At 36.7% G+C, this 22520-nt stretch overlaps 1 protein-coding gene and 1 long non-coding RNA gene across 2 annotated transcripts; both read left to right on the plus strand.

Annotated features, from left to right (window-relative positions):
• Positions 1-1386: 1386 nt before the first annotated feature.
• LOC126822707 (proprotein convertase subtilisin/kexin type 5-like) lies at positions 1387-10169 on the plus strand. The gene is made up of 5 exons (XM_056101101.1): positions 1387-1478; positions 4692-4907; positions 6568-6798; positions 8267-8704; positions 9854-10169. The coding sequence occupies exons 1-5, from the start codon at positions 1400-1402 to the stop codon at positions 9856-9858; spliced, it is 969 nt and encodes a 322-aa protein (XP_055957076.1). The 5' UTR covers positions 1387-1399; the 3' UTR covers positions 9859-10169.
• A 7682-nt stretch (positions 10170-17851) lies between these two features.
• On the plus strand, positions 17852-21586 carry LOC126822705 (uncharacterized). The gene is made up of 3 exons (XR_007680945.2): positions 17852-18262; positions 20418-20550; positions 21485-21586. It is a non-coding gene; the product is annotated as an uncharacterized LOC126822705 (long non-coding RNA).
• Positions 21587-22520: the final 934 nt, after the last annotated feature.

Consider the following 22520-nt stretch of genomic DNA (forward strand, 5'->3'; position numbering starts at 1 on the left):
AAAACTCCATGAAGGAAGAAAGAATACGTCAGGTGCCAACGAATACACCTCATAGCTTGCTCTTTCGTATTATTGAAATATATATACGAGTTGTTGAAGAATATATATACGACCATTTATAAATGTTGTGTCACTGGTGTTTGGTAAAACCTGAAGATGTCTTTTACATATTTGATCATTTGTGAGGTGATTTGGATTATAACTAAATTTAAAGGAGCTAAAGCGCTATTCTTTTGAACCTAAATGGGGGTTGGTGTTGGCAGGGGACATTTGCACCCACAACCCCACCGTTCTGACGAAAGTGACATTTTCGGCAAGGAACCGATGCTATAAGTAAACTTTCCAGTTTATCGTAACAATTTTACTAATTCCGCCAATTAACTCAGTTTATTTGTATAATTCAAGTTATTGGTATGCGGGAATGTATCTTTAACGTAGTTTATAATTTTGTATAATTCAAGTTATTCAACCACTGTGTTTTTCACAGTATAACGAGGAAGTATGTGGTGGTATAATGGAGAAGTATATGTGGTGGTATTCTGCAGTAATTAGTTAATGATATGTGGGAAGTATGTGGTGGTATTTAGTAATTAGTTGGTACGTGGTAATGCATCTTTAACTTAGTATATTCAGTATGACTCAATGATATGAAAGATGAATCCTGGTTGACGCCCTGTTGCCCCAGATGTTAAACAAAACTGTAGTTGTTCGAATCGCTGTAATCTTTATATAATAGTTTGGCTTGAATAATAAAAACACATTCAAATGCATATCATTTGGATAAAAAAGGGCTGAGGTTGGTTGTTAAGGCCTATACACACGACAAAATGTGGGTTTGCTGTTTATCAACAGTGGCCCAACATTTGGTTGGCTTTGTGTGCGCTAATCAGCACAAGGCATTTGGGATTTATAATAGAGATGGTTAAAATCGTACTGTCGATCAGAAATAATTTCCGTTATCATATGGTCACCCTGTACACAAACATCAGAGAAAGCTTTTGGCCAATTCCAAATTGAGATTGTCTCAAAATAAAAGATAAAATAACAAGTAAGAGATAGACAAGTTGGAAACAAAGTCGGCTTGACAAGGGTGCGTGCAAACGTTTGGACCCGGCTTAAAGTTTGCTAACATTTCTCTGGTACGTTTATACGAAATCTTTTGTGCTCAGTGGAGACGCTGGTACAAAGGGTCGTGTCATAATTTATAAAATAGGTTGTATGTGCATCTTAGTACAGGAGAACTGGTCGACAAGAAGAACATTATTATAGTTGGTACAATGTTGATGGATAAAATGTTGACTATAGATAGAGTATTAAGCTGTCTGCTTATATTCAGTTATGTATATTTTGTATTGGGTAAGTTTTATATATTTAATAAATCATTATTATAGTTGGTACAATGTTGATGGATAAAATGTTGACTATAGATAGAGTATTAAGCTGTCTGCTTATATTCAGTTATGTATATTTTGTATTGGGTAAGTTTTATATATTTAATAAATCATTATTATAGTTGGTACAATGTTTATAGATAAAATGTTGACTATATATAGAGTATTAATCTGTCTGCTTATATCCAATCATATTTATTATATATTAGATAAGTTTTATATATTTAATAAATCATTATCTATTAGGTAAAGTCAATTGATCAAGAGGGATTTAAATCAAACATATTCTAACACAGGCTATAATGAAATATTGACGGAAACCATCGAAAAGTATATCAAAAAGTATGATTTTATCTCTCTTGTAACTATATCTTACAGTCTAATTCTATCTCCATGTTAACTATATCTAACAGCATTATTATATATCCATGGTAACTAGTTCTAACACTATAATTCTATATCCATGGTAACTATATCTAACAGTATGATTCTATCTCTATGGTAACTATTGTAATACAATATCATTTGGGATCTAAATTTCAATATTGTATTCTGAATTCATATTTTATTTGTAACTCATTTTGAACATATATTAAGTGACAGATTAATTGTAAGTTTTAATCTATATCAGGTGTGGGGAGTTGACATAGTATTATGTAAGATTTAATGGATTGTACAAACGAGTATCCTCGGAGTGTCTATATGATATAAGATTTAGGCTTAACACGTATTGACACCTTTTGTCTTGAGCTAAGATGTGTGAATCTTAATAATTACTTTTCATTGTTCTGATTACTAATGGTATTAACTATGGCATGCCCTAGCCGATATAAAAAAAAGCCTAGTTTAGAAGCAGGAAGGGGAAGTACAGAAGAGGCGCAGAGAGAGACCTAGAGAGTATTCGGCCCGGACCTCTGGAGAGGCGCCTGCCCTCGACCCCGGAGAGAGGGGTCATGTGAGGCCGAGGAGAAACAGCTATAGCTAGACGTTACTATACCCAAACACATGATGTTCATATGTACCTGTAAATATGTTATCAAGTATTAAAATATCTTTTTAATAAATAAGAGTTATGTATTCTATCACATACTCTTAAAGGTCACCGGAAAAGCATCAAATTTTTTTTTAAATAATGCAAGTAATTATGTCAACATATCCTTTCCATAAATATAACCCGAGCCCGAATGTCAAAATTACCTGCAACAGTTAAATTTCAACATTAGTAATTTCCGCCGTTCTCCGTCGGTAGTCGGAACTTTCCGTCAATAAGCAATCCGTGACGTCATTTTAGTCCTTCTGCACATAGAAATATAGACTAGAATATGAGCAGAGGGACTAAAATGACGTCACATTTACAGAAAGTTACGACTACCCACGGAGAATGGCGGAAATTGCTAACGTTGAAATTTACCTGTTGCAGGTAATATTGACGTTTGGGTTCGTGTTATACCTATGGAAAGGATATGTTGACATAATTACTTGCATTATTTAAAAAATTTATGAACCTTTTCCGGTGACCTTTAAGTGGCGCCGTGATTTATGAACCCGTGGTTATATCACACTATATCTAACAGTATAATTCTATATCCATGGTAACTATATCTAACTATATAATTTGTCTCTACATCTCCATGTTAACAGTATAATTCTATCTCTATGGTAACCATATTTAACAGTATAATTCTATATCCATGGTAACTATATCTAATTATATAATCTGTCTCCACATCTCCATGTTAACAATATCTAACAGTATAATTCTATATCTATGGTAACTGTATCTAACAGTTTAGTTATTTCTATACATACGATGGATATTGTAATCCTAGTTATTTCCCCTCGCTACATATGATGATATTGTAATCCTAGTTATTTCCCCTCTCTACATATGATGATATTGTAATCTTAGTTTTTTCTTTTCTCTACAAACGATGATGATATTGTAATCCTAGTTATTTCTACAAATGATGGATATTGTAATCTTAGTTATTTCCCCTCTCTACATATGATGATATTGTAATCTTAGTTATTTCCCTTCTCTACAAACGATGATGGATATTGTAATCCTAGTTATTTCTACAAATGATGGATATTGTAATCCTAGTTATTTCCCATCTCTACATGGGGGGTTGGATGGCTGAATGGTTAGCACGTGCGTACTGTATCATAAAGTCTGTCATTGAGTCAACTGGTGTGGTTTCGATTCCCCTGTTGTAGGTGACAAGGAGTAGGGTCGCCTGTCCAACCTCGTGGGTTTTCTCCGGGTCCTCCGGTTTCCTCCAACTGCTAAAGACCCCTACGCGCAAGCGAATTATTATTGAAATAAAATTAAACCACGTTAGTCCCGAAATGACCTAGTTTGTGTCGAGTGGACGTTAAACCCCATTTCCTCTCTCTCTCTCTCTCTCGCTCTACATATAATGAATATAGTAATCTTAGTTATTTGCCCTCTCTACATATGATGTGATCCTAGTTAATTCCCTTCTCTATATACTGGATTTTGTGCACGACCCGGGGAATGCTTGCGGGTTATGAACTATAGAGATCGTGTGCTGTCTCTACATCTTAGGGGTGCCTTTCGTTCTAATATGACAATAACGATAGCCACGCAGTAGCTGATTTGACAGGACAAGTTAGATCAGAGATGCCATCGGGAAAAATGATATCTTTCGTATTTACAAACTTGAACAAATCTGTCAAAAACGGTTGTATCCAAAGAATTAAAACAGAAGTCACCTCTTACCCCACAAGACAATTTATAACATTAGACGGCCGCAAACGCGTTTTACTGCTTTTATGGCCCCGCTGGCATTCCCATAGTTTAAGGCAAAGGGGGGCATCACTGGAACGGAACGTTGCTGAATATTAATCCTCGCATGACCCCATTGCGTCACACTAAATTTGAAAGATTCCGTTATAAACTATTGTCTCTATTGCGTTCAGAAGGTTTGCAGTAAAGGGGGGAACTCTGAATATTGAGAGGGTTCGTCCTCTCATGGCCCGAGTACTTCCCACCAAATTTGAAAAGAATCCGTTAAGAGCTGTAGCTTCTGTTGCGTTCAAAGGGGGCATAACTCTGTTATAGAAGCGCAGAATTCTTCATACCAAGGATCCGTCAGAAAGTGAAGTCTATCGTGTTTACAATCTAATTGTTAATGGACGGGCGGAAAGACGGACACACAGGCGAACAACGTGACGACTTTATGCGCCCAAACTAAGTGTAGGGGTATAAAAACGAAGTCAGCCCGTGGGCGTGACACAAACCTTGTCATTAAACATGAATGTCTTCATATTTTTCAGGATCCTTGAATGTGGCTCTTAATAAACCAACATGGCAAACTTCAACGTATGATGGGGCCGTATCAACTAGAGCTGTGGATGGTAATATGAATCAAGTTTGGACTGGTAGAAGTTGTGCGGCCACTACTAACAAAGGAGAAAGCGAGTGGTTTTGTGTGGATCTAAAACAGAGTTTTGATATCAGTAGTATAAAGATATTTAACGTATTAGATGGTGGTACGTAAGAATATAACTAAACAGAATTGCAACATTCAATAGAGCATAGTAAATACAACAGGTCATAGTAAAAACAATATCAAACCTGAAACTGGTTTTGTGTTGAGCTAGTTCTGTATTTTAATGACTTCACAGTTTACATTTTGAAACTTTGTGTTTGAAAGTAGAATGATATCTGAGGATTAAATATTAGAACAATAGTTTGCAATATATCTAATTCAATCAAACCAGTTTTTAAATTGCTGTTTGTAGATGTGGAAAAGACCCCACTGAAGTACCATGGGTCGTCTGTCAGACATGGAAAGTGGGTCTTCCACACCCCGGTCGCCACATCCTACGTATGACATATGCACTCACTTCAAACTACATATCTTAATAGCCTTGCTTCATTTTCACGTTGTGTATTTTCTTCTTACTATCGCGTTAAGACGTTTATCGTCTCATTAGTTAAGACATTTGTCTTACCAGGAATAACAATGCAACAGTTCAGTTCTACATTTATGTCAGGATGGATATGCGAGTCTGCGGTTAGAAATTGCTACATCATCTGATATGATTGGTTACTTAAGCCAAATGATGCAGTTAGTAAATTTCCAATCACGTGTTAAACATGATATTCTGATTCCCACGGAACTAGCTATGTTTACCAAATTATAACTCTTTTTATGGGCAAATCCGTCACTCATTATTTGAGTGCATTAGATACGACTTCTATAGAATGTATTAACTAAATTATTTATCATTAATTTAAAGAACAAAAATTCTACAATAGACTTGAACACCATTTGTTATTTACAATATACCGAAAAAGATTTGTTGATGTTAAAATTACTTTGTAAGTGTGGGTTTTGGCAATTAGTAAAAGAGGCAATATAGTTTCTGATTATTTTCAGCTTTGTCACACAGATTCATGTATTTGTGACACGTTCCAGCAAAATGAGTTGGGATCCGAACAATCTATTAATGAGTTGGGATCCAAACAATCTATTAATGAGATAAGTCAAAAATAAGTGCAAATATTGATTTTGATACTATCTGTCGACCCAAAAGATCAAAATAGCAATAAAACATTTTAAAACACCTTTATGCACGACACGGCAAATATGAGATTAAAACGTGGCAATTATCATTTCGTTAGCCATTTTGAAAAATAAAATGACGTCTGTTATCGAATTGACTCCTATACTGTAATGTTTTATGTAGCACCTCTAAAAACCCATACAATAATATTAATCAACACATAACTTGTGAAAACTCGAAAATTTGTTATTTTGGCGGCCATTTTGAAAAAAAAGATGGTGGAAATTGTCGGATCCAATTTTTACTTCAGCACCCGTGGAAACCTATAGAAAACAATATTCAACGACAAAACAACAAATAAATGGTCTGGTTGCTATGGGATTTTGTTTTGAAACAAAGAAAATCTTTGACTTGCTTTTTTCTGAAAACTTACTTTTGTGAGTTGGGTAGCTTCAAGCGGACATAGCTCAGTCAAGTGTTGCCCGATTCAAACAAACTATACATCAAATTGAAAACGATATGGAGCTGGAGAATGTGAAAATAACAATTTCCTCATTGCGACTCAAAATGCCACCACAGGTCACATTATGTTTCTAAGCAGACAGTTTATATTTACACATACATTTCATATTGTTTCTAGGTCGCGTCCACATCAAAGGATTTGAGATTAGACTTAGTTCTACTGGTCTCTGTGATGAAGCAGGATTTACATCAGCTACACCATGTTATAAAGACCACACATCAATAGCGCAATATGTGTATACCATAGAGAGATGTAATCAAGCATCTGTACCATCATTATCGGCTAGATTTGTTTTTGTGTCAGTTAAACGTGCACATATGCTCATATGTGAACTACAAATATTCACAGGTAGGTCTATTACTAATAACAGGTCTGGTCTATTACTTATAACAGGTCTAATAAGTCTAAAGCCCCTGTCACACTGTAGTGATTTGTGTGTACGAATATCCACGATGACACACGCATTTCAAAATCATGCTGATCGGCTTCTCATACGACAGTATAACGGTTGCTTTGAAGCCACAGTGACATCATTTTCCATAAGAATAACTTCGATTACGTATGATTTCAAATAGTATGACAATCGGCTCCGCCTTGCGATACTACACGACCTTTTTACGGTTCATGACGACTGTGTTAAGAACCAAATTACGACTATTCAAACTGAATTCCGCGATATGGTAAGATTCTCCTACGACTAGTTGGGAACAAATATACGATCGAATAATGATGTGATTCACGAATACCTAGGACGACGTAATGACATAATTTCATAGTAGTCGTATTCACGAATAGGTAGACCGACGTAATGACGTGATTTCATAGCAGTTGTATTCACGAATATCTAGAACGACGAAATGACGTTATTACATAGCACGAATATTCACGAATATCTAGACTGACGTAATGACGTGACCTCATAGCAGTCGTGTAACACCATCTTAGTGATAACAGTTACATCGGAACAGAAAATAAAACAACTACATAAATACAACAGGAACTAAAACTATACCAGGAACATAAACGATAACATTAACATGGTACATTAAAACAATCATTCCGTCCTCCTGTCACGGCAGCGGCTGTACTCGGGTGAGTCCATACGCCGGTCTCTGCTCCTCTTGTCTCTCTGTCTCGCTCCTCATCCCCACTGTCTGAACTGTCAGCAAACTTCTGGTTATATAGCCTCTGACAATAGGGAAAAATAGATAATTCTCATGATCATACATTCAATTGTCTATTTATCACGTCATGGTATGCTTACTGACCAGTGCGAATTCCTTTGAAGAGAGAGAGAGAGGGGGGGAGATATGGGGTTTACTGTCCACTCGAAACAAACTAGGGTTATTTCGGTACTAACAAATGGTTCAATATATTTATTTCGATAATTCGCATGCGCGAAGGAGTCTTTGGCTGTGGGGTAAAACAAAGAACCCGAGGAAAATCCACGAGGTCGGACAGGCGACCCTACTCCTTGTCATGTGCAAGCAGGGAATCGAAACCACGCAAGTTGACTCAGACTTTATGATGCAACACGCAAGCGTGTTAAACATTCGGCCATCCAATCCCCATTCTTCAAATAACTATTTGGTCAAAAGTAGGAGAATTCAGTATGATACATGGGATTACTACTTGGGGGGGGGGGGGCAGTAAGAGAAGGTTTTGTTCATTTATTTCTGTGTATCTTTACCGTGAATCAAAGTCTACAAACGATGTCTTCAAAGACTAAACAGTATATTATTCTTCCTTTATATGTTCCTTTACTGAAAGAGTATATATATATATATATATGTTTTGAATTTTATATTTACTTTAGAAAGTTGTCCTGATGGATTTTACGGTACCAATTGTAACCTTAGATGTCCAGCGAATTGTGCAGACAACGTCTGTGGGAAAATGATAGGATCATGTTCTAATGGTTGTCAGGGAGATCTTTATGGTAACAGGTGTGAATTGTCATGTAGCACCAGATGTAAGAATGGTAAATGTAATGCCAGAACAGGGAAATGTATCGGATGTAAAGATGGTTACTATAGTGATGTGTGTGAAGAATCATGTTCTACCTGTAATGGTCCATGTCGACAATTAGATGGTGTTTGTTTGACTGGTTGTAAAGATGGATATTGGGGATGTAATGGTTTGTGTCTACAGACATGTTCCTACTGTAATACAGGAGGCTGTAGAATAGAAGATGGCGTATGTCATAATGGCTGTCAAGTTGGTTTCAACAATCCGAAATGCTTCAATAATACAAGTAAGTCGTGTTTCCTAATCATTGTAAATCAGTCTGTGTAGAAAGGGTTGTGGTCGGAGGATTCCAAATGGTCTCTTATCAACAATGATTATGATTGACTAAGGTCCCTGAACTTCCCTTTAGTAGTAACTATTAATACCCGCTTCCTACCACCACCTATTTGGTTACGTTATAGAGTTACATGTTATTAATAACCCTCTTCCTACCACCACCTATTCTGTTACAGTATAGAGTTACATGTTATTAACAACCCTTTCCCTACCACCACCTATTTTGTTACAGTATAGAGTTACATGTTATTAATAACCATTTCCCTGCCACCACCTATTTTGTTACAGTATAGAGTTACATGTTATTAATAACCCTTTCCCTACCACCACCTATTCTGTTACAGTATAGAGTTACATGTTATTAATAACCCTTTCGCTGCCACCACCTATTCTGTTACAGTATAGAGTTACATGTTATTAATAAATCTTCCACGGCCACCAGCACCACTATTTTGTTACGGTGATATGAACACAGGGATTAAGACATTGGTTATGGTGTCTAGTTACATGTTATCAATAACAGAGGTTGATGTCGGTAATATATACGGCTACATGTTTACTATAATGCTACTTTTAGTAAACATTCTACCCACAAAAAACATTCAATCAGACAAATATCTGTCACTTGCAAGCTGTCAAACAAACCACGTGATGTAAACAATTAGCCGTGTGGCGTACTGTTCAGTATGAGCGAATTTATTCGACTGATTTCTCTATTAAACGTTAATAATATCCAATGAAACAGTTTCTGTGATCAGATTGTCGGCTAAATAACGATATATGAACACCAAAAGAGCGCTTGACATACACCAAGTCTATATGCATATAATGAGGAGCAGCGATCGTGTTGAACCAATTACAACACTTCTGGTTTTAATAATTTCTCGCTTATAAAAGCTGTTTTGCTTGTTTTACAGATTGTCTTTTTTTTTAAATTCTTGGTCTCCCCCTTTAAACCTTATCCGTGTTAATCTAATCTTGCCACCCTAACCATTCCCTTAAATAAACTTTCCTCCGTATACTGGTCTCAAAATCACCATGGTAAAGTATTATTCTAGTTTTATATCAATATTTAATATTACTTGTGTTTTGTTTTTAGGTTAAGCTGGTGATTTAATTTCAGTTTGAGTAGCTTAACCTGCGCAGGCCATTACTTATACACGAAGAAGGTAAAAAGAATAGCAACAATAAAACAATTGATTTATTGTGAAAATACATGTTTCTGTATGTCAATGTAACATTTAACGAGATTTTTTATATAAAATATATAAAGTAGAATTTCTGGTCGATTATGTTTTAATTACCCTAATTTTAATATTTGTTTTCATGATTACCATACTAGCATATTCAAATCATTATATTATTTTGTCACAAATAATAATGTTTCAAAATTAAAGTTTTTAGTTTGTTCCGTGTGTGTGTTTTTTGGGCTGTTATTTGCAACACTCATGATGTAACATTGTTCACTACCAGCACCCCTTTAAATCGTACACCCATGTGTTTGTATGTATGTAAATTTAATAACGAATCGCGGTTACACCTACATATAAATTAATAACAGTTGAGGATAGGTACTACCTTTAAATCTATACTCTGATGTGTGTAGTTTTTACCATGGGCTTGATCTTCACCGATATTCACGCCAGCGATGCGAATAATCATTAATGTCACGCTTGACACCTGGATATTGCCTCTCGTGCAAACTAATCCCCAGTCGCGTCTTCAAAAGCATAAAGAAAACCAAAAAAAAATATGGCATTAATAGTATGATTTATTACAATCTATACAAAATCAATAAACAATGTCAGAGTTCAATATGTCGATGGGTCATTTCGTGACCATTGGAAGTCCCTGAAAACGCGTTATTATAAACACTACTAAACATAGATCTGCACTGTAACACTCGCGCAGTAATTTGAACAGCCAAGTCTAAAATTTAGGCCTGTAGATCCTAATCTGAAACCGAACCGAGCATTCTGTTTCCTCAATATTATACTGTGACGACACTAAATGGTTAAACTTGGCCCCAACGTTGTTCCATATAAAATGTGGTCCTATATCAACCATACACAGATTCACATCTGGGCCCGATTCCTAGAAAATTCTTAAGCACGTTCTTGTGCTTAAATTTTAAGTAGACTTTGCATTTAAGTAAACTTAGCTTAGTTTGTGTTTCCAGAAAATTCTTAAGATTTGTGCTTAGATTTTAAGTAGACTTCATTGTAAGCACAAGAACGTTATTATGCGTTCCAACAAAAAACTTAAGCACAACTTCGTTCTTAAACATTATCTAAGCACAAGTCCCAAGCAAGGTATACGGCTTTCTTACCAACCTTAAGTCTGTTTCTGCTTCAAAAAGATGGCTGACCGTAGAGTTATTCGACGGCATTTCCGACACCTTTTGATACCAAAGAGACAATATTGAAAATTTCGCTTCTGCCCTGAAACCATTTTATTTATTTGCCAATTAGTAAACAATAGGCTACAAACACACAGGCTACTTTAAGATCAGGCGCTCTCACAATTATTCAGTAAGTTTGCATGTGTCTGCGTTTTTTTATCTTGTGGCACATTTTATATGTGTAGCCTATAGGGGACATGTCAAATGCATCTAAATCAACCATATATGACGCCAATGAAGCAAACGACAAATTTATGACGTAATTCGCATACCAAAGTTGTTTTTATGACTTTAAAGAGCATCGTAGTCCCAGTTTAAGATAAACTTTACCAGTCACAATGTGCTTAGACTTATACTTGACTTGTGCTTACGTAAGAAAGGTCTTGAGAATTTTCTAGGGACGGTATTTGTATAAGTTTCTTACGTAAGAAAAAGTGAAGCATAACTTAGTGCTAACTTTAGGAATTTTCTAGGAACCGGGCCCAGGTCTACGAACGTTTCCCCGATAACCTTACTGCAAATGAGTAAGAAAAACCAAAAAACAAGAGGCTGAAAAAGACAAAATTACAAATCATCACTAAATTATTCTTATATAGATCAATATACATTATTCAATATACATTAATCTATCAAGGTACAGTGAACGTATCTCAAATAACAAAATGTACATTTAAACCATTAACTTTTTAATAAAACACAAGATCAACATAACCTTACCTAAAGTCTGCTAAAATTAGCCCCTGATCAACCTGAATGAACAATATTATAAAGACTGACCATGATGTACTATCCACCTCTGCTTTTATACCTATATTGTCCACAAGCTGCATGCCTCCAAATGAGACAATTAACAGTGAGTTTGGGGGATCCAAATGAGACAAATCAATTGTGAACGAATATAATTCAGATGTACAAAACATGATTGTGACAATTAAAAAGGTATTAATTTACTCGTAGATCATCACACACATATGTGTAGTACAGACATGGAGCCTTAGTTTGAGTTCCACCACATGATTGTCACGCCGATGCAAATAATCATTAAACATACATTATGTAAGAGCTGAATCTGCCTATTGAATTGTTTCCTTAGGCCTGAAATGTTATCTAAATAATTTATCTAGACCATAATAAACTCTCGATGTCAACGCTAGCCTGCGATATTTACTGGATTAGGATCCGTATTGCTGCTCAACTTTCATTTATGATTTATCCATGAAATGGATAATCGAGACTCTGTTTTTTATCGTACCGACTTTACGGTACAGAGTGGATCAATTTGACTGAAATTTTCAGCAAATTCTCTTCACATTATCTAGTTTTTCACTATTATAGTGGGAACTGCCAGCTCTATATCTAATCTCCCATAATGTATCTTTAAACAGTCAGATACCGATATGTAAGGCATTCACTTACATCACCGCACACATGCTACTTTTCTCGGAGGAGGTGGGAGGGGTGACTAATGCGTTCGCTTTAGTTTATCGGGACTGCCACTAAGTCAAGTTGTGTAGTTTATCGGGATTTCCGACCCGATTCCTCCTTGTCGTGGTGCAGGGCCGAACGTATAGTCGTTTGGATGGGAAGAAAAACCGAGGTCCCGTGTAGACATTGGCGTGTACGTAAAAGATCTCTTGGCCGCTGTCCAGACAAATTTCCCTTCATAGTACACTGTATGGTGTATGTCCGTCTTAATTAACTCAATCGGAGCAGAACAGTGGGACGATAAAGCCATTTCATTTCTGCTTTGATTTAATAAAGCTTGAAAGGATATTTTGCCGAAACACAGCCGAACAACTCTACGTTGTCCTTTGCCAAGCCCATCGTTCTACACCACTGACAAGCGGAATCGCGCCGGAAAAATACGGTGGACTTTCTCGGCCCACACCGGGATCGAACACGGGAACTTCAGGTTCGAATTTTAGGTCTGACGGGCTAGCAGTTGGACAAACAAAAGTTGGTTGTGTGGAGTGACATATATAAGGGTTGCTGTGTTCTTTCGAAGATTAATTGATATAATCAAGGTAGGGGCGGTGTTGTGATCTGATCGAATATTTTCATGGTTGCATATTGTATTTTGAAGTACGTACGTACGAATATTTTGCAGAGGGACAAAGGAGCAAAGGGCTGGAATGGGGAGGGGTCGGGTTATTCTCCGCTGGTGGTTGAGGCGATTCAGGTCCTACACCTGAAACACCTAGAAAATCTTTGAAAATCGAAGCTGCAGATACGATGAATTGTAACGTGTCGTTTGATCCGTTACTATTAAACCCCATCAGGGCAGATTTGGTCTATATTCAGGTTCATTCTAAATGATATGGGGGAGGGTGCTGGTGGCCGAATGGACAGGCGATCTCAATCCTTCTCACGATGTTACAATCTCTGAGTTTACAGATTCACGATCCACACAATACCTTGATCTGAATAATCTAGATAACAACTAATTTAATAATATTATTAATAATAATAATGTGATATTAAAACAAATCATTATAAGTACGAATATAGCAACTACTTAACGTCTCGGGGTCCGACTTGACCTTGGCCTATTACATGACCCCGATAAGTAACCTTAGCTTTCGCGCATTCGCTCTTCTTCAGATTTAACACGAGATTTGCCCTGGACAGTGCTTCGAAGAGTTGTCTCAGTGTATGCGGTCAGATGGTCGCTCCAAGTATCATTGAATACCGCCACATCTTCGAAGTATACGACAAATTGCTTCTATGTGACAAGTTAGTTCATTCATCAATCGCTGAAAATGTATGGAGCATTCTTCATGCCAAACGGCATTACCGTCGGTTGACACAAACCTTATGAACTTGTTTCCAGAAGTATCCATGGTTTCTAAAAGTTTCCGATATTATCCAAGAAAGTACTATCGCCTAAAATGGTTTCTAGAAGTTTCTGAGACGATCGCCTAAACTGGCAGTAAACGATGGATCCTGATGAACTGTCACGACCTCATCAGCAGGGAATACACTGAAAAAACACTTGTGTTTGATCTCAACACAAGTACTTGTGTTAAAACTAATCTACACAAGTTATGTGTTGTTTTGCATTGCATTAACACAAACTTGTGTCGATTTAGAAAATCTTGTGTGTTTTTTCATATCATTAACACAAGTAATGTGTACCTTCCACGATTTGTTTTCTTTTAAAAAAAAAAACTCCATACAAAGTCTGAATTCGGGAGTCGTCAAGTTTTAAGAAAAGTAATAAAGGGCTTAATTCACATCTCGAAAATCACATGCTGTTCTTCACTGGAAAGGAGTGAGTACCAATTAATCAGACAATTGCCAGACAGACTTGAATGTTAATTGGTGTTTAGTTGTCTGTAGAGTTAAAATGTCTGTCTTTTTTTATTGACCCAATAAACTGATAGATCAAATGAATATATAGTGTACATGTGATTTTCAGCACCCTGGTGTTTTCGAAAATTGATTCAATGTGCAATGAACAAAAAAATGAGTAAAACTCTTAATAATGTAATTGGTTGATGTAGGCCTAAACGAAATTGGACAGTATTGGTTAACTGAAAAGTAACCAATCAAATTTAATTGATCATCCACGTGTATCTCATAATCGACTTATTGATATAATGGTTCTCCAAGTTATCTATACTTTTTGTCTGCGATATCACTTCGGTGGAAGCGGACGTGAAATACAACTAACTAAGAAGAAGTATCTATACTTTAGTCATTGCGACAAATTCTTTCTTTGATATTATATCAGCGACATTCAGTTAGAATGTTAGATGTAGTGAAGTTAGCATCAACAGAGTGCTTTAGCCGTGATATTTTTTAAAAAATTATAATGGTCACATAGAATACCAGACCGCAGGTTTGTAAATTTTTACAAAAAATAAAACCGTGTATTTAATTTAGCATGTATATATTGCTTCTATGTATATAATAATTCGTTGCGTTTAAAACAGTCAGATTTAGAACCACTGCCACTGACTGCACCGGAAGTCTATTTATATAATGGCGCCACAATGAAATTTTTTTTGATGTGTTCTAAAAGTGTTCCGCTAATTCAGCAATCTAATGAATCTGTCTTAATTTTTCTGAAATCGTGCTTAATTATTATTAGCTAATCGGCGCTACACCGTTGTTCAAATACTTATAATTGCAAGAAACCCCCGACTAGGACAAGCAGGTAAGAATCTGTTTTGATTTTATAGTAATACCCGGTTGCAATTATTGGCCGCCATCTTTGATTTTTATAGACGTTCGGGCAAAAGGAGAAATGTATATCCAGACATGGACTATAGCTAGATACTAACTTTTGTGTTAGTTGTTTAGTTGAAATGTAATCTTATTTCTGTAAAAGAAAAAAACAACAACAAACAAATCAGCCTTTTTTTATATCAATGTCATCAATGTGTAGGCCTAATATTAGACTTTCAATGATTCAGAAGTTTCTCTACAGTTTCGTTATTTTTTTTTCCAGTCATTGATGTTAGCATGTACTACACAAAGAAAAACAGGTAACAGAATTTCATTTCCTTTTAATATATTTTTTTAATAATGGCCAATAATTGTTATTGTATGTAACATGAAAAGTATTTATCTCTGTAGAGAGAGGGCGAGTAAATGGGGTTTAAAGTTCACTAAATTCATTTGACACAAACTATGCCATTCATTTCCTTGTATTAAATTGGTCGAATCAAGTAGGTCCATGCCATATATATGTCCTAGAATCATGTAGGACAGGTAGTCTTCTTCCGTTTCCGCCCTTTTCCTGAACACTGTCTCATTCTATTGCCATCTGTGTATGTTGTGTTATATTAATACTGCATAAACCTAGAGTTGTTGTTAGTGTTTGTCGGATAGATCCTTTATACTTACTGGCGCTAGGTAATTTCGAGGCTAACATTGTTCAATTTTATTTGAATGATTTGCTTGCGCGTACCGTAGGAGTGTATTAGAAACAGTGTTCGCGCAGGTTCGAGAACGGCTGAAGAACATGAAAACACTTTCATGAGTCTCGAACATGAGAGAACGGTATCCATAGTAACAAGATGAATTAAATTTATACAATCTGTTACGATAAGTTGTTTGGTATTGACTTCGCTATTACTGTGTGAACCATCGTAAATTTTAAACGGATTTCTTCGATTATGAACAAACTACTTAACTTTGGTTATTATAAACTTACCTGTGTGTTTGTAATGAACCCCCGTTCGATAAAATCCATTGCACAACTAATTATCACAATGAGGAGAACAAGTTCTCTCTTGAAAAATTAGAAAATTTACTTGTAATTCCGACAGAGTCGATGTCAACAATGTCTTCGTGACGTATTGGTCGAAATACCTGTTGCGGGGGTTGGTTAACATTGAAAGATAGTTTGACAGCGCGATCATTTTGATCGTATATGGGTTTGGGCGACGAAAAATATCAATTGAAGGCACCATTGATCGCCAGTCTATCAAATTTTCTTTACAATTAAAATATCACTGATTGCACGGATACTCGTAAAAATAAAGTCATGTATAAACTATAAATATCCTATCTTCTTTATGTTATAAATAATTTAACAAGGATCATGAAGCTTACCTCCGAATTCTCTGAGTGTATTTTTAATTTTATACGCATTCTTTCGATCGAATAATAACAGCTTCAGTAACATATATAATGGTATATAATGCTACTAAGCCCGTATGACCCCGTAAGAAGCAGAACATTAATTCTCGATTCGACAGTTTTGACCGAAGTGTGATAAAGCCCGTAAAACGAATGTATAGTTGTGTTTGTGCGACATGCGTGTTCAAAAGTAAATAATCCCATCCGAGTCGCTAATCAAATAATTAGAACAAAATATTTCAAAAAGTAAAGCTATAAAATTTGCAGAGATTTTACTAGAATGTAAAAGACGGTAACTAAATACAGGAATGCGGGTAGTTATGTGTGCGAACGCTCAAACTCAATGCCAATTGTCGTAGGTATCCAGACCACTCGGACCAAATACTACTCGGACTAAGACCAGTCGGACCAAAACAAGACCAGTCGGACCAATTAAATTATATTATAAGGCTAGACAATATGCTATTTATTTATTATTAAATCACTATACAAAGAAGCAAATAATTCTTATACGGAATTCTTATATTTAGAGTTGTTTAGTTCAATTTTGTGTACGGAAAATAAATCAACGATTAGTTTTAAAATTAATTAATAATGGTGCCAAAAAAAATATCAATCTAATTTTTCTAATTTACTCTTGCAATGAGATTCGGTATGTCCAGACTTTTGACAGTTTCTACATATACATGTATTCTGTTCTTGTCTGATAGCCTAATTTTACTTTTTAAACATTCGCGGTATCCCCAGTGGTTTCATTCCGTTCTACCCCACTAATCCCTGGGTTACTATATACATGTATGTGGGGGGGGGGGACACGTTTTCAAGTTATCCGCCTTTGATGCGTTAATATAAACAGCACATAATAATACGAAGACCGGACGTTTATATGCCCCTTTTTAAACGTGACTACAAGTGTGGTTCTCGATATTTTGCGATTTGGAATACAATTATCAATTTATTCAAACAACACGTTATTATTAGTTCGAGTAGTCATATTAAAACACACACAATTAGCAATTTATTCAAATAACACTTTATTATTGGTTCGAGTAGTCATATTTAAATAAACACAATTATCAATTTTTAAAAATAACACTTTATTATTGGTTCGAGTAATCATATTAAAACAAACGCAATTATCAATTTATTAAAACAACACTTTATTATTGGTCCGAGTCGTCTTTCTGTTGGGTCCGAATAGTCTTTTTGTATGGTCCGAGTAGTCTATTTGTTTGGGCTGAGTGGTCTATCAGTTGGTCCGACTGGTCTTGAACCGAGTGGTCTTTGGTCCGAGTGGTCATGGATTCTTGTCGTAATTGTACTTGAATTTCCTATGCTGTCACCCCTAATACGAAATGATATCTTCCGCAGAGTGACGTAACCATCTTCCATATTGGTATTTTTCTCTGGGAAAAGTTTGTGATATTTCAATTTTTCAAGAGAGAACTTGTTTTCATCGTTGTGATAATTAGTTGTGCAATGGATTTTATCGAACGGGAGTTCATTACAAACACACAGGTAAGTTTATAATAACCAAAGTTAAGTAGTTTGTTCATAATCGAAGAAATCCGTTTAAAATTTACCAAGACTGAGACAGTAAGCATAATTTTGATAAATTATGACTCCATTTTACTCCTTTTCAATTCTTTGGATGACGATTACATCACCTTTTGATACGCCCACATGGAAATGTGGTCGCATATTGTCATCGCCCTCGTCCGTAGGTTTGTCCGTCGTCTACAGACCTGATTATTTTGAAATTGATATGTTGTTTATTTTAATGAGATGAATCCTATTTAATTTCAATAATTTCCGTTTCTTCTGGAGTTATGGCCCTTGTTTCACTTTGTGAAATTCATTTGCATCTTTTAAATTAGTGAAACGAAGACGTCTATTAAATTTCTGCGATTTCCGTGAATTATGTCTAGAATTGTGGCCCATGTTTCACTTTTTCGAAACTTGTGAACGCGCGAACAACAAAATTATCATCCGATTTGTATGAAATTTGTATGCATTATTTAAATTAGTAAAACACAAAACAAAAAAATCTGTCAAATTTCAACAATTAAGGCCCTTGTTTCAGTTTGTAGAACCTTTGTAAACCCACAAACGACGAAAATTATAATCTTGTATGAAATTTTCTTGTAAATGCCCACATGAATACGCGACAATCCCTGTTGACTGCGCAAACGATTAAACTGCTATGGGCATATGTTTCGTTGCCTGGCAACCTAACTTACTTGATGTTATACTGGCCACATACTACATCCAATTTTCGAACGGTATTAAACTTTTAAATTAATAAATGCACCCATGATGCTGTTTTCTCAGCAGTTATCGATGCGTCGACCATGTTTGTTCTCCCTCACACCAGCTATGAGGTAGTGTGGGATTTGAGAACGGGAACGTGTTCGTGAACGCATTCCAGACTGCTCAAGTCCGACAAGAACCCATTCTCCGTCCGTTCTCTGCACCGGAACACTGTTTCGAATACACCCTAGGGGTATTTAGCAAAGGGAGGAAACCGGAGGACCCGGAGAAAACCCACAAGGCTGGACAGGCGACCCTATTCCTAGTCAAGTGGGGAATCACATAATAATGGCCTATTTCAAATAAGATATTTGCATATAAAGAAAGTAGGCCTACAGCCTCTTTTCAAATGTGATATTTGCATATAAAGAAAGTACATACTTAAATCGTCAGTGTTGGATAAACTAGCCAAAGGATTCGGCTGAATCAATTGGCGCTAAACTTCACCTAGTTTATCCACTGACATACGCCTGAATCAAACATGTTTGATATATTTGGCCGAATTGTATTTGAGTGGTGTGTCCGCTTCGCCGAAGCATTCATCTGATTTTAGAATTCATTAGCCAATCACCACTCATTCATATCGAGTGGGTATCACAAACTAGCAGTCGAACTGTGACACGGGTGCTACAGCCAACAAATTCCAACTACCATACTATCGGCTTAAATGCACGCCAATGGGACCTCAGGTTTTGTGTTCCATTGAAACGACTAGAAATGAAATGAAATGGGGTTTAACGTCCTACTGTTTTGCTTCGAACTGGGCTAATGAAGACAGGCATACACCACACAGTGAGCTATGAGGGAAATTTTACCCGGACAGCGGCACTGCGGTGTATCGAATTCCAACTGTCAAGGGATCTTTTACGTGCACGCCAACGTGTACACGGGATCTCGCTTTTTCGTATCATCCGAATGACTAGACAGCTGTCCTTGTCAGGCCCTCCGTCCTGCATCACTGACAAGGGGGAACCACGCCGGAAAATCTGGGTGAACTTTCTCGGCCAATGCAGGGATCGAACACCTGACCTCCAGGCTAGCGAGCCAGCGTCTTACCCACTTAGCCACCATGACGACTAGGCAGGGAATCCATGCTGAAAAATCCAAATGAGCTTTCTCGGTCAAAACTGGGAGCAAACCCGCAACCTCCCGGGTACCAAGCCAGTGCCTTACACACTAAGCCACATGGCTCTCTTCTAATTACTGTGACAGTCCAGTCACATGACAAACAAGGGTTATTAAAACAGATTTTCACGGCTTGGGTAAGATCTTCGGGATTCAAATGGTTTTAGATATCACACAGTTTGTATATGGTAAGGTATCTTAAACAGTTTATTACATGTCACATATTCATATTTTTCAGTTTCAATATTAGATGCCATAGCAAATCAAAGATCATATAATAGAATAAGTCAAAAAACCCAAATATGGAAAAAGAAAGAGCTGAAGAAATGGTGATTTGAGCACCTATGCTTTCTCATAGGTGTTTTTGGAGGGTGAGTGTTCAATTCTAATAGAAAAGATTGTTGTTATGGTATTTTAGAATCTCACCATAATGTGTTTGGCACAATATAGCCCGTTTGGAGCTGATGTGACATAAACCTCCATTTCATTTTATTGTTTTGAAATTTAAAATTCAGTTTAGTATAGTAAATTTGTACACGTACATGTATGTGCACAAACAGAATCTTACTTATGTCCAAATACATGTAGATATGACTGTCTCATCTGTGGTGGACCACGGTGGCCAAGTGGGTTAGACACTGGCTCGCATATTTTAAGGTCGCGGGTTTTCAGTAAGACAATGCAGTACAGAGGACTGGGCTAATGAAGTTGGGCATATGCCATACAGTGTGCTACGAGAGAAATTTTGCCTGGTACCATGACCTTAAGGCCTTCTCTTGTATCAAATTCTAACTGCCAGGGGATCTTTTACATGCACGCCAATGTGTACACGGGACTACGTTTTTTTGTTCAATCTGAATGACTAGACAGCTGTCCTTGTCAGGCCCTCCGTCCTGCATCACTAACAAGAGGAAACCATGCCGGAAAATCTGGGTGAACTTTCTCGGCCAATGCAGGGATCGAACAACCGACCTCCAGGCTAGCGAGCCAGCGTCTTACCCACTTAGCCACCATGACGACTAGACAGAGAATCCATTCTGAAAAATCCAAATGAGCTTTCTTGGTCAACACTGGGAGCGAACCCGCAACCTCCCGGGTAGCAAGCCAGTGCCTTACACACTAAGCCACATGGCTCTCTTCTAATTACTGTGACAGTCCAGTCACATGACAAACAAGGGTTATTAAAACAGATTTTCACGGCTTGGGTAAGATATTCGGGATTCAAATGGTTTTAGATATCACACAGTTTGTATATGGTAAGGTATCTTAAACGTTAATTACATGTCACATATTCCAATGTTTCAGTTTCCATATTAGATGCCATAGCAAATCAAAGATCATATAATAAAATAAGTCAAAAAACCCAAATATGGGAAAAGAAAGAGCTGAAGAAATGGTGATTTGAGCACCTATGATTTTTCATAGGTGTTTTTTGAGGGTGAGTGTTCAATTCTAATAGAAAAGATTGTTGTTGTGGTATTTTGGAATCTCACCATAATGTGTTTGGCACAATATAGCCCGGTTGGAGCTGATGTGACATAAACCTCGATTTCATTTTAATATTTTGAAAATTAAAATTCAGTTTAGTATAGTAAAACTGTGAACGTACATGTATGTGCACAGACAGAATCTTACTTATGTCCAGATACATGTAGATATGACTATCTCATCTGTGGGGACCCACGGTGACCAAGTGGGTTAGACACGGGTTTGCAGTAAGACAATGCAGAACGGAGGGCCTTACAAGGACAGCTGTCTAGTCGTTCAGATTGAACAAAAAAACGTGGTCCCGTGTACACATTGGCGTGCATGTAAAAGATCCCCTGGCAGTTAGAATTTGATACAAGAGAAGGCCTTAAGGTCACGGTACCCGGCAAAATTTCTCTCGTAGCACACTGTATGGCATATGCCCAACCTCATTAGCCCAGTCGGAGCTGAACAGTAGGATGCCGAACCCCATTTCATTTTTTTCATTTTGTCTCATCTGTGACAAAGCAAACCAACACATTACCATACAATGTAATTAAATTAAAACTTTCATCTTTTAACTGTCGAGTCGATTTAAGTCAACTAATACATAGTATTTTTTTTTCTCAGTTAACTACATCAGAAAGATCAAGACAGTTGGAAATGGCTATTCATATTATGGAAACTTTTTCTAACAGAGCTTGATAATCAGGTAAAATGTAAGTACCATACATATTTGTATTTTTTATCATCAACTAGTTCTATACACTTGCTTGGTAATCTAGTTATTCTTCTTGGGGCAATGCCTAGGACTCTCCTATTCAAGTCGTGGCATTCTTGATTTTTGACAATCACATCCATTGATTTTCTTCAA

Source organism: Patella vulgata, chromosome 5 (genome assembly GCF_932274485.2).
Source record: "Patella vulgata chromosome 5, xgPatVulg1.2, whole genome shotgun sequence".
NCBI lineage: Eukaryota > Metazoa > Mollusca > Gastropoda > Patellidae > Patella > Patella vulgata.

Excerpts from the sequence above, each read along its gene's own strand:
- LOC126822707 (XM_056101101.1), top strand. The coding sequence starts at position 1,400 with ATGTTGATGGATAAAATGTTGACTATAGATAGAGTATTAAGCTGTCTG. Across the intron at positions 4,908-6,567 it reads ATTTAACGTATTAGATGGTG|GTCGCGTCCACATCAAAGGA; the intron begins GTACGTAAGAAT and ends TATTGTTTCTAG. Across the intron at positions 6,799-8,266 it reads TGAACTACAAATATTCACAG|AAAGTTGTCCTGATGGATTT; the intron begins GTAGGTCTATTA and ends TATTTACTTTAG.